The sequence below is a fragment of the Aythya ferina genome (assembly GCF_964211825.1).
Source record: "Aythya ferina genome assembly, chromosome: 11".
In the NCBI taxonomy this organism is placed as follows: domain Eukaryota; kingdom Metazoa; phylum Chordata; class Aves; order Anseriformes; family Anatidae; genus Aythya; species Aythya ferina.
This window is the reverse complement of record NC_140307.1, coordinates 17,993,587-18,010,304: the sequence shown is the minus strand read 5'-3', so window position 1 is coordinate 18,010,304 and position 16,718 is coordinate 17,993,587. Positions and strand designations below refer to the sequence as shown.

The following is a 16,718-nucleotide window of genomic DNA, read 5'->3' as shown; positions in this document are numbered from 1 at the left end:
TAACTCTGAGAAGTTGCATGCTGCAACTTTAGGCAGTTGCCCTGCCAAAAAGTCTGTAGCTACATGTGATAAACTGTGATAAGTTGTTTAGTTTAATTTTGTCTTTGTGTTGTGTATTTATTTCTGTTTCTGAAATAATATACGAAGTGTATCTGTTTGAATACAAGGTGAACTCAATAGCTAAACTCCTTCCATCCTCAGGCAGTGACTGGAAACCAAGTAGAACTACTGAATAAGCATAGCCCCAAGTGCGGGTTGTAAGATATGCAGATAGAGCTGCACCAACACCACTGTAAGGTATTTCCAGTCTCTGCTGCTTGTTTGTGCCTGCTCAGTCTGCTGTGCTGTGCTGGCATTGCCTGTTGTGGAACCATGTTTTGAGGTGGATTGGGTCATTTCTTCCAGTAACACCTCTACCTGCACCCACCCTTTTATCTCAGTCAAGATAATTTCTTTATTTATAAATACACTTGTGTATTTATATACATATATACACATACATGTTCATATGTGTATCTTAAAGTTGCTTCTGTTCCCAAAGCTGATTCACTGTGCAGCTCCAGATATAGCTGAATGTAAAGTGCTGTACGTTTGTGTTTGGAATGGGCAATGGTGCAAGACGGTCTGAATTTTGTGCTGCTGTGGGAGAGACACTCTTCATCAATATGTTATTTCTTCAAGGCCCACATGTCATGCCTCTTGATGTCTGAGTTTTTCAGATTACTTGTAAATACTAAACACTGGGATGTGATCATTAAAGTAATTGAAGGCAATAAAGAAGTAGTTTAAGTAAAAATATGCAGTGGCAGGCATGAGATTGTTTGGGTACGGTTACTTTAGCATGTAGCCATGCCAGAGGAAAAAAACACCTTCCTTGTGTGTTCTCCTACAGTGATCTTGAAAATACATTTTTGTAATTATACAGGTTTTAATTTCGATTATTTGATGTTTTAATGCTGTATCCTAGCTACTGTGGTGCTGTGTGAAACTTCTGTTGGAAAAGAACATCCCATCCATTAATTTTGCTTTTTTAAAAACATTGCATAATTTATTTTCACTAGAATGCTGCTGTCCTTGCTAGTGAAAGAAACACTGCAGAAGAGATGCGAAATAGTACAGAAAATCAAGTGAAGGAGCTGATGAAGGAAAATGAACAGTTGAAAAGAAGAGTTGATGAGCTAGAGCGTAAAAATGAAGGGTTGCATAAACAATTTGATAATATGAAAGGAGAAGAAGATTCAGTGAAGGAAAAAATAAAGAGGTGTGAGGTAAGCTGAGAAAACAAGCCCCCTAAAGTAGTCTCCTTCCTGTTGTCATGTAGGGAAGTGTAAAAGGGACATATAAGGAAGCCAGTGAATGTTTTGTAGTTTTATATGCACTTGTTAAGTAATACTGGTTGTCTGTTTGTCTTTAGATGTCAGATTAGAGGTCTTGTATGTATCTAACTGTATCAAATTATGTAATCGCAGGAAGAGAAGCAACAATTAGAAGAAGCTTTGAAACATGCTGAAAACGAGGCAAAAGATTTGGTGGTGTTAAAAAAATCTTTGGAAAGCCAGCTAGAAGATATGCAGGTAAGAGCAAGAGCAATATGAAATACTAAAATTTTCAATTTTCTATTTACCTGAGTCACCATTGCTTTCTACACTGACATCTCGCTAACTTTCTGCGCACACACATCTAGAATTAATCAAGCCCAGAGAACTGTTAGCCACTATACGCTTTCCCAAGGAGTGTGATTGTGCTCACAGTGCACATACAAACCATTTGAATGTAAGTTGAAAAGTTGTTGCTCTTTGGTAAGAAATGATAATACATACATACACCAAGATATAATAATACGTACACTAAAAGCTTTTGCTTTCTCCAGTCACTGAAAAAGGTAGTCTACCAGAAGGAGATTCTGGAAGGTGACAGGTTCTTTACAGGGTCCAGGAAATGCTTAGTCCTGTGATTTTTATGGTACATCAGCTGGCTCAAGAGATAAGATGATGATTTACAGGATAGATGTGGGCATGAGAGATTTCAACAGATGTGGGAAAATGAGAACATGGACACCTGAAATTCAATTCCCATGGTATTCTGAAGCAGAGTCGCTACTGTAAGTTCATTGTTGAACTAACTAAAAGCAAACTCAGTGAAATGGAAATCTTTCCCTGGAATAGGTCTGGTATCTAGGAATTGCATTTTCTATTAGAATAATTATGATTAAAACTTCACAGCACTCTCTAATTTTTAGTAATGTACTTAAGATTTGTTTTCTGATCCTTAATAATAAGCAGTGAAAATAAATGAGGATGGAAACAGGAAGATGCAATACATGAGAAGTACAATTTTTCTTTTCAGGACATCAGAGTATAACTCAAAAGACAAAAAGCTATTATTTCAGTCCTGGGGGTCTCAGTCTGCTACATTATCTGGAAATCAGGCAAAAGTTAGCAAGACCTGAGGAAAACCGAGGTGACCCACTGTTCGCGTCAAGCCTCCTAATTATTATTTTCTTTAAATATTGTCATTATTCAGTTCTATACTTTGGTAATTGACCTAGTTAGCAGAAGATTTATTTTTTCTCATATAAGTAACTTTTTTTTTTCATAACTCTGGAATAGAAAGACTGATTACCTCTGATGTTTAAAGCCTTTTCAGCATACTGCAAATGCAAAAACTTCCCATTGGCACCATTATTCTGCCGCAATACAGTTCACTGATCTGTGCCTACCCGGCTTGTTTCTCAAGGATGTGTAAACAAACAGTAAAGTTAAATGATCTGTGAAAAGCTGATGGAGAGGGGCACATGATGTTTTTATAGCCTGTTCTAATATGGCATGTTAGCCCAGTCCCAAGAATTCAGCAGCTTTTAGAACCAAAGTGCTAAAGTTCAACTTTTTCAAGGTTCTTAAAATCCTTTGGTGCAATCTAAAGTAATTTTGTCATAGATTTAGGCTTTGTAAAACATTATCTATTAGCCTTCAGCATTTTTTAGTTTTATGCATACGCTCCTTAGGCCCCTGCCATTAATTCCTATTTGTATCAGAGGTGCCTTTGTTAATAGGCAGGTAAGAAAGAGAACAGATTTAAAGAAATCTCTAACTTTTAATGTTTGATCATGTACTTTCTTTTGTCTTATAACAATACAATTTTATTTGTGATTCTGATCTATCTTGCCTACAGAAATGCTAATGTGTTTGCACATTTAAAGGTTTTTAAAGTGTAAAGCTACCTGAAGTAAGCACCATCAATATTAGATATTCAGCAAAACTCTAAATTTCCAATAATAAAACTAAAATTTAAAACTGTGTTTTGGAATGCTTTTTATAACTTACAGTGATTTTAATTATTTACGTTTTTCTTTTGGAACAATTTAAACTATTTGTAATCTGGTTTCAGTCAGTTTAATTGTACCTCTCAGACTTCGTAAAAAAACAAACTCTTTTCTTAATCTTGTAGTTTCTGTTTACAGTAGGGCCATTAAGGTATTTTATTATGAAGGGAGAATGAAGAAGTGAGGGTTCCAACATTTTTTTTTTTTTTTTTTTTAGTTAAGCTTTGTGTTAAAGTTACAAGAGCGGGTGGTATTACTGCTGCACAGGAGTGCTATATAATGTTCCTTTAAAACCATAAAAAAGAGGGTCCTTTTTCATTATATGTATCTTCTAATTTACTGCAGGAGAACATTCGATGTATTTCACAGGAACGGCAGCAGTTAATCCAAGAGTTAAAAGATGAAATTCACCAGAAGGAACAGCTGAAGAAGATAAAGAGTGAAATGGAAAATGAACAATGGCAATTGAACAAGACCATTGAAAAGTTAAAGGAAGAGGTATGAGCTCACTTTGAAGAGGCTGCTATTAGTCTCTTCAACCTAGAAACTATTGATACAAGCTCGCGGGGCTGGAACGGTAGTTGGAACACTTACCTTAAAATGCCGTTGTAAAACAGTTCTGTTTTGTCAAAACGAGATCCTAGATTTGCGTACAGATCTAATGTATACTACAGACCAAAGCCAGTTCTTGGTCAGCTGTATTTCAGAGACTGACAGCTGATTTTCAAATTGTTTCTGCATTAGAGCCTTAGTTTATCATCTGTGTGTAAATCATACAGCTTAACATTGATATGCTGAAGTGTGACTATACAGTTCATTTCTTTGTGAATGTTTATTTGAAGCTGGAGACAAAAAACATTTGGTGTATTAATCATGACAGAACTTTTTGTGGCACTGTTTTAAGGAGAAAAAAAAAAAAGTGTACATTTTTCTCAGATGGCTGAAGTGGTAGAAGTCTCAAGAACATCAACCCTGGAGCTTCAGAGCCAGCTTGATGAATACAAGGAGAAAAATCGCAGGGAACTTGCAGATGTGCAGAGACAATTGAAAGAGAAAAACCTTGAGGTAGAAAAATCACGCCTGACAACCATGAGAATGCAGGATGAGGTAATGACTCATAAGTTCAGTGACAAATTTTAACCTTTGACCTAAAATTCTGCTCAGATAATTTTCAAGACAATGACCGTTTGCTACTATGCTTTTGTATACTTCTCAGGAGGGACTGATCTCAGTCAATGTGCTTTTGTGTTTTGTTCTTCATAATGATGATCAGTGTGTTACTGCCAGGGAAATGGCTTCCTAGATATGACAGATAACTGCAGTGTTTAATGGATGAATGTCTCTAAGTGATATGACAAGGATTCCATTGATGACCTGCTGCTCTTTTAATGCCTGCTACTGAAGGAATTGGGAATATAGAAGTGTTTTTAATTAAACAAAACAAAAACAAACAAACAAAAAAAACAGCACCACAACAAAACAGCAGCTATATTACTCTCCCCTTAACAAACTTGTTTGAAATTTGGTTTAAAAGAACAGTAAGAGAAGAAGCAGAAGTTATAGAATAAAGTGTGGTTCCTGTATATTATTGTCATCTGCATATATTCCATTCAGTGATGGAGAGCTTTTGTAAGAGGATGGAGAGTCATAATGAAATGTGAAAGATAAAACTGGGACATTGAGAACATGTCTCTTCAGTTGAATAAATGAAAGCTTGAAATATATGTATGTGAATATATATATATATATATATGAATATATATATGTATACATACTATTAACAATTAAGAAAAATACTTTTAGTGTTTTCTGTTATAGCTACAGGACCCATTACAAAGAAAAACAACAAAATTAAACCTTCATTATTTGATTAAAAGATCATCAGAACTATAGAGGACAAAATATTGCCGCTTGTTAAGTTACAAGAATAAGGAATGAATGCAGTCTCACCTAAAAACTCTTCCACTACTTTCATTTTTTCAAGTGCCATAAAGGTACTTCAGATAACTTTATTGAGTACGTGATCTTGTTAGAATAAGAAACTTTTGTTCTTAGCAAATAGTCCTGATACAACTAACGTACCTAGGTATGTTAGTAATTGTGGCATTGGTTTAATGTTGTTACTGACATACCTCAGACAGAATAAACTACATATTTAAAAGCTGAAATATTGGTAGTCTAAAAAGGAGAAAAATAATATTGCAAAATTTCCAAATATATAGCTACTTACAAAATTGTAAAATTTGGGCTTGCTGTAATTGGGTATAAATAAATCAATAAATATACCACCATGCAGAATTGAGACTGTAAAACCTGTAGTTTGAAACATCTCTTTAGAACTGATACTTCAATCTATGTTTATATTCTTGGTGCCATCTTGTGGATACAACAAAAATTACTGTGAAAAGCATGTCATTTGTTGCAATTCCAATTACACTTCTGGATCTGTGGTGATTGTAGTCAGTCCCCTTTACTGACATTGCTTGTTTATTGAAAATGTAGTACGTAGCGGGTTACTGTGATATCTTTTTGTTTCAGATGCGTCTCATGGAAGAAAACTTGAGAGACCACCAGAGAGCTCAAGATGAAGCAATAACAAAAACTCAGCTGCTGGAACAGACTGTGAAAGGCTTGGAATATGAACTGGAGGTCAAAAACCACTTAAAAGACGATCGGGCAAGACAAATCAAATTAATGGAGGTAAAAGACCATATTAAAGTTGATTAAAATAATGTTATTTCATATGAATCCTGTCAGAAGGAACAAAATAACGTTGTGGAAAATTCATGAAGTAGTAATGCAGGATTTTTTTGGTATATTCTGAAGGAGATCTGTTAGCAAATTCATCATAGCATAGTGTGTTCTAAATTGCACTTGTTCTTTCATTACTTTAAATTGCTTTTAAACTAATTTTCATTAATCAGGCAAAGTTCTAAAATTTTCATTCATAGGCCCCTCAGAACTTCAAAAGTTTTTAGAAGTATAAGTTCTATTTAGCATTTAATACTGATTCATTTAATGAGCCTAAATAACATAGCTATTCTAATTGTGTTGTTATGGGTTAGGTTCATAATTGTTCAGGTTAATTAAACTGTCGTTTAACTTTCATAAACAAATGCTTTTATACATTTTACTCATTGTGATTAATGGAAATAAATTTGTCTTCCAAATGTGTGATAAAACTTAAAAAGTCTAAAAACAGTCACTAGAAACATGTCTTTAATTACAAGCTTTTACTTTCTTGAAAGTGTTTGGAGTGATTAAGAAAATTATATATATATTATTGCTTCTGTCAGAGAAACAATTTTCTTTTAAAGTCTTATCTACTACCATCTTTTTTTTTTTTCCTAGATTCAGTACTTTTCTTCAGAGACATTTTCCTTTTCAAGTCTATTCTTTCAAACAGTTTTGAGTCCTTAAAGTTTAAGGAAGAATGGCCTGGTAGCCATCCAAAGAGGATGGGAGAATAGCATGTTGAAATTACTTTTCTTTGTTCCATTTAGGACAAATTATCTCACCTGGAACTTGAGCTTGATGAAGAAAAGAATAATTCGGATTTGTTGTCTGAGAGGATCAGTAGATGCAGAGAACAGGTACTCAAATGAGTTTACGTTGTTCAAGATTCATAAACACGATTAAACATACTCCTCTATATCATCACAGAACATTTTTTCCTATTTTCTTAACTGGAAAAAAGGAACACATGAGTTATTAATTGCCCAGGATTCATCCACAAAAGTAATTTCATATCATAAAGAGAACCCTGACTTATTTTTATTCTTGTAAACATTCATATTCTGTACATTCTTTGAAAAGTATGTAGTGTTTTACCCACACAATTTTTGAAATAGAGCTAGCTCAATCTGTTAGAGCACTGTAAAGTAGAAGATAAACTTAATCTGAGCCTGTACTAGGCCTATATATGAGGGCCTAGTAAATGTAGTGTGGCTTAGTGTAATTCTAAAAGATATGAAACATGTATAACTCACTACAGCATGTCTGTTACTGTAGCTTTGTATTAAGTATCGTATCTCATTAGTGATTTCCTAGAAGTCTGGGAGACGATATGCACTGAGGTACAACCCATGATTGTCTTATTCTGTTTTCATTTTTCTTTCTTTCTGTAGAAAAAATAATTGCTGAAATTCTACAGAATAGCTTCAATTTCAGAGGGAGAATAGAAAATAACATCTTAGTTTCAGTCTTTTAAATTGAATCGTTTCTTCCACTGAGACAGAGTTTTAAAGTTAGTTATAGTTCCTTTCATGCATCCTTGAAACACTGAGGCACCCATACTGCTCTGTTGGTACTCAGGTTACTGAGATTCTGTTTGACTGCAGTAGATATTATTTTTTTGATATTATTTCACTGGTATTGTACAGACTCAGTTAGTGGGTGAAATAGAATGTGAAGGACGCATAATCATCTCGGGTCATGCTATTGTTAAATTAGGAAGTCTTTTATGGTAGAGTTTTTGCCTGTGTTGTAAGCCTGGGATAAAAGAACCTTACTGATAGCTGCACTAGTGAGTACCATAGTAACTTAATTTGCTAGCTAAATAGAAACCTAAAATACAGATGGGTGACAAACGCGTTACATAATGAGTAAAATAAATGTTTATTTTGAGGTCTGGAGTTTCTCATTTCATGCATGAGTTACAAAGGTTGCTTTGTTTTGATTTAATGCCAGAATGACTAAGTAGTCAAATTACTAAAGAGTATTTCAGGGTCTGCTAAGCATTTATAATGACATGAGAAATGATAATGGATTTGTTTTGGTAATAACTGTGTTTCTGTAACTTTTTTTCAATTTTAAATATATTTTTAATATACTGATAATGAAGTATAATACTCAAATTTCTACTAAAAACAAATTGAAATGACTACTTATATTTTACATAAAGCTAAACATTTGAATAAACACTGCCAAGGCTAATGGTTCACATTTCATTTACTGTGAAATGTTATTCCCTTTCTTAATTTAAATACCCTTTTGAATCTGGGAATGGCTGCATGAGATGTTCTCATCTTCCCTACCTCGTTCTCAAGAAGTACCACAGTGTTGTGGAAACTTCAATTTTTACTGGTTTCTTACTTTAAAAAAATCCATGAGCTTCACTGAAAATTCATCTGATCTGGATTCATCATTCCATCTTTCTGCTTTTCTTATGACATTGCTGATAGACAAGGAATCCTGTTCTTCAGCTGTAATCTGTTTATATAAGATAGGAAAGTGCTTGTGGAAAAGAAATGGTCTCCATCTACCTCTGTGAATAAATACTCATACTAAAAATTCTCTGGAGTGAGTGTCACTAACTTTGTTCACTTCTGCATTGATTTAGCTTAAAGGTGAGATTTTCAGTAACTTTTAGTCCTTTACAGTAACACTGTGAGTCTCTAATATATTAAAAAGAAATATGCCAAGAAAATAAAAATTCTAATCCGTGTCTTCAATACTTCAGTATCCTTTTTATTGCAAAACTTTATCTTACCTTTAATATCTTGTAGCTATTACGTTTTGAAAAAAATAGTAACTGCAGAAACATGATCTTGATCCTCTGTTGCATCTTCTTCAGCTTTGTAGAAGTTGGTCTTAACTTATTCTTGGACCCTTCTCATTACTGAAGAAAGCATTAGATCCTTTCTGTTGTTGGGAGGAAGTCTTTAACATAAGAGATTTTTCAAGAAAGGTGGATCATATCCTATTGGTTTTTACATAAGTTATTAGCAGGTCTGGAAAGAGCAGCATTAACAAACATGCATAGAAAGCTAGAGTCTGAAAGCAGCAGAAACAGAACGTATCTTAATACCTGATGTTTTTGTCCACAAACAAGTGAAATGAAATACCGTTTTGTTTTTGCAAACAGAATTGAAAAACACTAAAGATAGCCTCATCAATGAATGTATTTTGTGGAAATGCAAACATGAATCTATCAACTTCAGAGTTGTTTCCTGGAAGTGTGAAATATGGGCTACTTAGTTTCCATGGCAATTTTAGAACAAATTCAGGAAGATAAAGTTGCATTGACTTGGATCATCCACTTTCTTTTAGTAAAGCATTCCCCATGGATGGCTTGCTGTACACCTGCTCCTTAGCTGGCACCAGGTGTGGGAGGCAAACAAATGAAAAAGGGGAAATGAAGGTTGCTTTTCAATTACGAAGGATCAAAAGGCTTTGTTTGCCTTTAGCCTCTTGTTAAATACTTTTTATATACTTGCAAACTGAGCTTACACACTAGGTTAATATATATATACACATATATATTCATACATATATATACATATTTTATTTTTTCCTACTAACAAGAAACATAGGCTGTGAACCAAGTGTGAGATGGTAATAAAATCTAAAATATTAAAAATCAAATTATGTTAATGAAATTAACAGCTGCTTCTAATCCTAAAGTTGGCACAAAATGCTGTTATGTCTCAATAAAACTTTGTAGAATCTGATGCTTCTCTCAATTCTTTGTTGCTAGCATTCTTCAAATCCAGCTGTGGTAACTGTTGCCTTAAGCTACAGAGCTAGTTTATTCTTTTAACATAATTAGAATATATTGAAGGTAGAACGTGAAGCACAAAGCTCTGCATGGTGCATAACTAGAGCCTGTCTTAACTGCTGTGAAATAAGTGAAATGTTTGAGCTCACTGTAGCAGACAACTATTTTTCCTTGGTGCTTGTTAATAATGTGTTTACTAAAGAAAAGTACAAGGAGATAACTGAAAACAGTTTCCATCTCCTCCAGCAAAAACTGTCCTGCTCCTCTTCTCTTTTAACAAGCTCTTTTATATTTTTCCACCTAGCTTTGTGATCCTAATCAGATACAGTGCTTTTGCACTCTACCCCTTTTTTTTTTCATGAAATTTCTTTTAAAATAATGTGTCCAACAACAGCAGCAATCTTCTTGGAATTATAATTGTCCTCTAAATAATTCCTTAATTTGAGGTCTGGGGAAGGTTGCACAAATTTGTCACAGCTTTCGAGCACAGTAAGAGCGCAATAGAACTTCAGAGTGGTCCATTAAATGAGTTCCTAAGTATAACAAAAACCCTTTCTTCAGTTTTTAATTATTCATTCACTTTACTGCAAATTTTGCTTTACTTTTTCTGTGTCTGTCTTCATTGGCTAAAGCAGTTTCAGTAGAATAAATGTCTATAAAATCCCTTACTTTTTTTTTTCTGTATATGTGTCTACATCAACATATACATGGAAAAATGTAATATATGTATTTGGAAATAAGCTCTTATGTGAGAGTTTACCTACAAATGTAATCTAATCTATCTACATGAATATATAATAAACACACACATACAAAATAGAATAAGTAATGTATAAGAGCTACATTTATTCATGAAATAGTCTTTCAGAATGTGTTGGTGCTCATTCTCTCCCATAAGTGAAATGCTGGATTGTATCACCACAGCTCTTGCAGATTGACTAAGGCTCTTTTTGAAATCCTTGTTTAAACAAGATGGGTTTATGTTATCTGTAAGTTACTTGATCCAGTAATTGCCCCTTTAAAGATATTTTCATAGAGCATAGGAGAGTAAAGATTTAAGTGTTCTGTCATCAAATAACTTTGCTGATATTTAATTAGTGTATTTAAAGAAAACGAGAAGTCAGTGTCTCTCAGCTTCTGAGCAACAATGAAAGCTTTTAGGAAATTAACCAGCTGTTGCCAGAGCACAGCCATGTGCTAACATTTGTAGCCCAGTATCTGGTATGACCTTAGTTTTCAGGAATGCCTTCTGCTGCTCTGAAAATATGCTGACATAACATATGCAACTGCATGCATTACCACCACTATTTGTATTCGTATATTGGTTTCAAAGCTATAGAAGCAATGTAAATTACTTCTTTTAAACATGTTGTTAACTGTTAATATGCCTTTTAATACTACAGTGGTTTTGTTTTTTTTTTTTTTAAAAAAAAGTAGCCTAGGGTAATATTTCGTGTGCTCTGTTTATTTAACCTTCATATTTTCAGCATTGCTTTTTTATTATTTTTTTTATTATTTTTTTTTGCTTAGTGGAATAAATGCGTAATTTAGAGCTATCTAACTGGTGATGTGTTTATGCAAGTTCCTACATAACTGTTGTAAATTAGAGTAGAATGCTGTGGCCACTGAAATCTTGGCTAATTTTTTTGTTACTGTAGCTGACACAGACATTCACTGAGTTCCCCAGGTGATACGTACTGTAGTAAACATTGTGCAGGGAACAGCACGAATGCTTTGGTAACATTAGCTGTGCCTGCAAAGGCATTTGTGAAGACTTGAAGGCAATCTCAGCAGGAATGAGAGGGAAGAAAAAGTATTTCAGCATTGCAGACTTTTTCCGTTACTCCAGAAGTTTCAATAACAGGTGTCAGGCAGTTTAGAGTTTCTCTCTGATCTTCAGATTATTTTTTTTCAGTCAAGTCAAAAGTGAGATATAGCAAACAAATTCTGTATTTGTATGTTGGTTCTGTATGGAACAGGTAGGTTTTTTTAATCATCTTACATGGGGAGAATATATTTTCCTTTTGGTTATTGAATATGCAACTGAAATATTTACAAAAACTGTAGCAAAAGGTGTTTGTTTTAAAACAAATAAGCAAGCAACACTTCACCCACCAGATCCAGAAATCAGTGCTTTCCTATTATATACAAGACATACAACTGAACATTTAAATGGGGGGAAAGATGTTAATATCCAGTGTGCATCAGAGCCTATTGAAAAAGCTTTTTTAATTTATTCATTTACACAGGCATAGAAAACTAATTGTAGAGTTTTTCTGCGGATACCAGTTTATGTGCTTAGTAAGGTCAAACTTTAAAGTAGACTTGTCAACAGATTAAATGTAAGATGCTAATCAGTGCTTTAGACTTAAGTATGAGGAAAACAACTGTAGAAGGTGTTTGAACACTGATGTGACAGTCTGGAATTTAGCACCCTGCCACATGACTTGTCTCTGTGATATTTTAGAGTTCCCTGCTACAGAATATATGTAAGTATGTATATAATACATATATATGATGTACATGTACATGTATATCAGCAGCAGTAACCCATATGTCTGGAAGATGCCTAGAAAAACAACTAAGAATAACACAGGCTTCTCCAAGGGGAAAAATTTTGTCTAAGATAGTAAATGTAAACTTCATTTGAAATCATTATATGTCTTGATTTCTAAGAAAGAGCAACATTTTTCTCTTTGTGTAGGTATATGTGGTTTATATACACACTTACATATGTATAAGTATATACATACACGCATATATACACATTATTGTATAGAAATATATAAATTAAATCTTTTATTAAAATTTCCATCTTTTCTTTCTGCAATAGATTGAACAAATGAGGACAGAGCTACTTCAGGAAAGAGCTACAAAGCAAGACTTGGAGTGCGACAAAATTTCATTGGAAAGACAGGTAATTATGGCTGCCATACCATCATATTAACAAGATAACAAACCAGATGGCTGTCTTCATTAGGAAATTCAACTAAGTGTTTAAAGAATGCAGTATGCAGTAGCTGGCACTATCCCACCAGAGTGCACTGCTGGAAGTGTGCGTTAGTAAGCATAGATTAAAAGCTACGAGTACCTTAGCAGTGATGCTCAAAAGAAAATATTATAATCCTAAATTAATTTTGTCCTTAGTATGCTTTCTTCTTTCTGTACACCCCCTTTTTGGTTTGAGGTTTGTCCCAGCTTATATATTTTATATACTAAAGACTCGTACTATACATTCATCTATTTATGCAATCTAATAGACCTTTGTATTGCAGTAAGTACAGGCATCTTTCTACTGCACAAATTCTGTCTATAAATTTGAGGGTCAAAGAAATTAAAAATTGGAAATGTGGCAGTTGTCTGGTGTACTTTTTTGTAAAATTAAAAATGTGTTATCAACACAGAAACTTTAAAAAAGAACATGTGCAGAAAAGACTGTAGAAAGTGAAATACACTTATCCAATTTAACTATCAACTCTTTGACTGCTTTTGGAGGAGCTGTCCTTCAACCTCTTAACAGTACTTCAGAAACACTGTTGAAGGTAGATTGTAATTTCAAGCAAACTTTTGGCTGAACACTTTTTTTTTTTTTTCCTTAAGAGCAAACAAGTGAAAAAATGGTATGCCTTTTAAAGAAAAGATACAGATTTGATAGAGAACTGCTATTCCTTGTCTAGGAAGGAACAGAATTCATATGTTTCAATATCTGTGATGGAAAGTGTACTTAGCTTTTTGCAATATGTCTATTCTGCAGCTCAGTGGTCTTTGAAAGCAAGACTATCACAGCCCACAGCAGAGATAGAGAGGAAGGGTATCTTAGCAAGTGATAGTTTTACTTGACAGTCTCAAGAACAGAAAACAGATTGTAATGGGAATATGTTTATACCAAACAGAACATGTTTATACCAAATTCCTAACTTGGTGGCTTAAATTCTGTGAAGTAAATCCTATTTTAATTAATTGAGAAGAATGCCACCTACTGGTATGTCCCATGCACATTTCTATTTTTATCTGTGACTTTTCTATTATAGCTTTTTAGTGTTTGAGATTTGAGATCATAGTTTGAAGTTTGTATATTTAAAAAAAAAAAAAAAAAAGTTTTATTTTCTGGTCTTCATGTACCTATTCCTTTTTCCTTGAGACTTTATAAAATCCTCATTGAAAACAGGGCTAGGTCCCCCATGCCTTGTAAAGATTTAAAGTGCAAATCTGAGCAAAAAATCTGCTTTTATGAATCCTGCACCTTTCAAAGATTATATATATATTTTAAACTACTTTGCTAGTAGGAGAGACATTGGATCGAAAGGAAAGCAACAACAACACAGGAGCAGATTTGATACAGTAAAGTGCTATTGGATATAAATAATTTATTTGTCTATTTGTTTTATCCATACAATAGGTGTGGAATACAAGATCTGAAAAAAGAATTAAGCTTGGAAAATAAGACGGGTCTAAAACTATTTGAAAAATATTAGCGTATGAACAATGCAAGTGGAAGGGGGTTAGAACCATCTGAAGTTCAAGGGGCCCTTTAAGCCTAACATTTTGTCTCCAGCTTGGCACTAAGCTCTTTTAAATAAAACAATAAAATAGAGGATGTGTTGACTCTTCGCTACCTAGACCTCCAGTAAAATCTCCTTGGCTCTCCTTCTGTATTTACTAAATCAAAACATTTCTAATCACTTTGTTTTTCTGAAGCAATTTGTTTTGTGTTAAGGTGGTATTTCTTAATATGAAAAGTATGTAGTAATCATATATGTTCCAATCATAGAACAAGGACTTAAAGAGCCGAATCCTTCACCTGGAAGGTTCTTACCGATCCAGTAAAGAGGGACTTGTTGCTCAAATGGAAGCAAGGATCACAGAGCTAGAAGAACGTCTTGAAAATGAAGAGAGGTAAAGCTAGTTCTGTTAAGATTAAAACATGTATGTTTGTGTATGCTAATATGGCCTCTTGCTAATATTATATCTAATAAAACTAATTTGACTTTTTTTCACAAACAACAAAGTGGTTACTGTTTCATGTAAGTGTTGCAGGTTTTCTTTTTGGAAAAAAAAAAAAAAAACAGACTAGAAATTGCATTAAATTTAAAACTGTGCACACTGATAATGTTTTTACATACCTCATTATTGTATCAATGTCTGATATCAGTAACAAACTTAGAAATACTAACTATAGTTGAACATTTCAGTTGTCACATTCACTTAATTGTTTAATCTTGGAGGAATATATTCTTTATCTAAATATTGCAAGGCATCAGTAAATCAAAACAATGGTCATGAGTGTTTATTTAACTCTTATAATATTGCTAAGAAGTTATCTTGGCAGGATTAGAAGTATTTCAGCTTCTTTTCTTACAAGGTTGTCCGCTGTTTGTTTTTCCAGGGATAGGGCTAATTTCCAACTAAATAACCGCAGACTTGAGAGAAAAGTGAAGGAGTTAATGTTGCAAGTAGATGATGAACATCTCTCATTGACTGACCAAAAGGACCAGGTAGAGGGAAAGACTAATATGCTACTAGGAATAATATCAGATATTTGCATAAATCATCATATGTACAAGATATTGCAGAAGAATATAGGTAGATACTGATTATTCTGTTCTTTATGAAGTTCCCATTAATGAGATATGCAGTTTCCATTGTCATCATGTTCTTTTGCCTAGTACTAAGTTACTAATTTCTAAAATTATGAAAATGAAGCACTTACAGAAGCAATACTGTAATTGCTTTAAGAAATTAAGCCAATAGCAGTCAGTATATGATCTGTATGTGATAGGATGCAATATAAATATTATATGATATTGTTTATTTATATTTATAAATTCTATATTGTGACCATAAAATTTTGTTTAAAGAAAGAAGCTATTTATTATTACATACAGTCTCTAAGTATTACGTATATAGAGATATTCTCATAACAAAGTGTTGTGCCATTTCTGTGGTCTTTGTTGATTCATTGCTTAAAACATATTTTGTTTCAGTATTTGAGTCAAGTAGTAAATATCATGCCTAGAGAATGAACAGTGTGTTTCAAAAAGCAGACATCTGTTGTGGGAACAATCTTGTAAAATTCTCTGGGCTTAAAATTATATATTTCTTTATAGTATTTGTCTGGTAAAGTTGCTTGGCCATCTTGCTGTTTTACTCTATCACAGCAATATTTGCTTGTTATTTTTTCTTAAAACAAACAAACAAACAAAAACTATCCCATCAAAACTTTTCTCAGTTTAATGTTGGCTTTTGAATATTTCTGAAGCATATTATTACAGTGTCATTACACTGGCAAAGTTGTGTCTTTATTCTCCCTCTCATAGATGCTGGAAGAATAAAATTCTTTATTAAAATAGTCCTCTAATCAGCTGACATGTAAATATTTCAGTTGAGTTTGCGTTTGAAAGCAATGAAACGTCAAGTTGAAGAAGCTGAAGAAGAAATAGACAGACTGGAAAGTGCTAAAAAGAAACTTCAGAGAGAACTGGAAGAGCAACTAGACGTAAATGAACAATTGCAAGGACAACTTAATGCTGCAAAGAAGGAACTAAGGTAGGATGATTTGGCAGACAGTACAATTTGTGTTACTTGCTACTTGATCTCTTGCTCCGTTAGTCTCCGAGGAGGAGGCTTCCTGTAACAGACCTCAAGTTTGTTACAAGCAGATAGAGTTTGAGGCAGAGCTGTGAAACTCTTCCATGTTTCCTTATCCTACAGACTTTCTCCAGTTCCTTTCAGGGTCTGTCTGCTGTATAGTCACTGAGGCATGGGATAAAAAGTAGAAAAAAGTATTAGGACTTTGCACTCCTGTCATTTGTAGTGACAAAAATTTCCTGCTGATGTTTGGGAGGAACAGCTATCCTGTGTTTAGTTTTCTTTGGGCATCACTGAACACTGCCATGT

At 33.7% G+C, this 16,718-nt stretch overlaps 1 protein-coding gene across 9 annotated transcripts in view; it reads left to right on the top strand.

Annotated features, from left to right (window-relative positions):
• Nucleotides 1-16,718, top strand: part of CGNL1 (cingulin like 1) — a 68,397-nt gene that overhangs the window by 48,292 nt on the left and 3,387 nt on the right. For 6 of the 9 annotated variants that reach the window (XM_084532337.1, XM_084532336.1, XM_084532341.1 and 3 more), the window contains 10 exons: nt 1,062-1,268; nt 1,470-1,574; nt 3,668-3,820; nt 4,259-4,429; nt 5,861-6,022; nt 6,826-6,915; nt 12,655-12,738; nt 14,593-14,717; nt 15,208-15,316; nt 16,204-16,367. In XM_084532337.1, coding sequence (XP_084388463.1) covers nt 1,062-1,268; nt 1,470-1,574; nt 3,668-3,820; nt 4,259-4,429; nt 5,861-6,022; nt 6,826-6,915; nt 12,655-12,738; nt 14,593-14,717; nt 15,208-15,316; nt 16,204-16,367 — 1,370 coding nt within the window. Of the gene's footprint in view, nt 1-1,061; nt 1,269-1,469; nt 1,575-3,667; nt 3,821-4,258; nt 4,430-5,860; nt 6,023-6,825; nt 6,916-12,654; nt 12,739-14,592; nt 14,718-15,207; nt 15,405-16,138; nt 16,368-16,718 lie in introns of those variants that run through there. The other 3 variants (XM_084532340.1, XM_084532339.1, XM_084532344.1) reach the window with 3 other exon arrangements.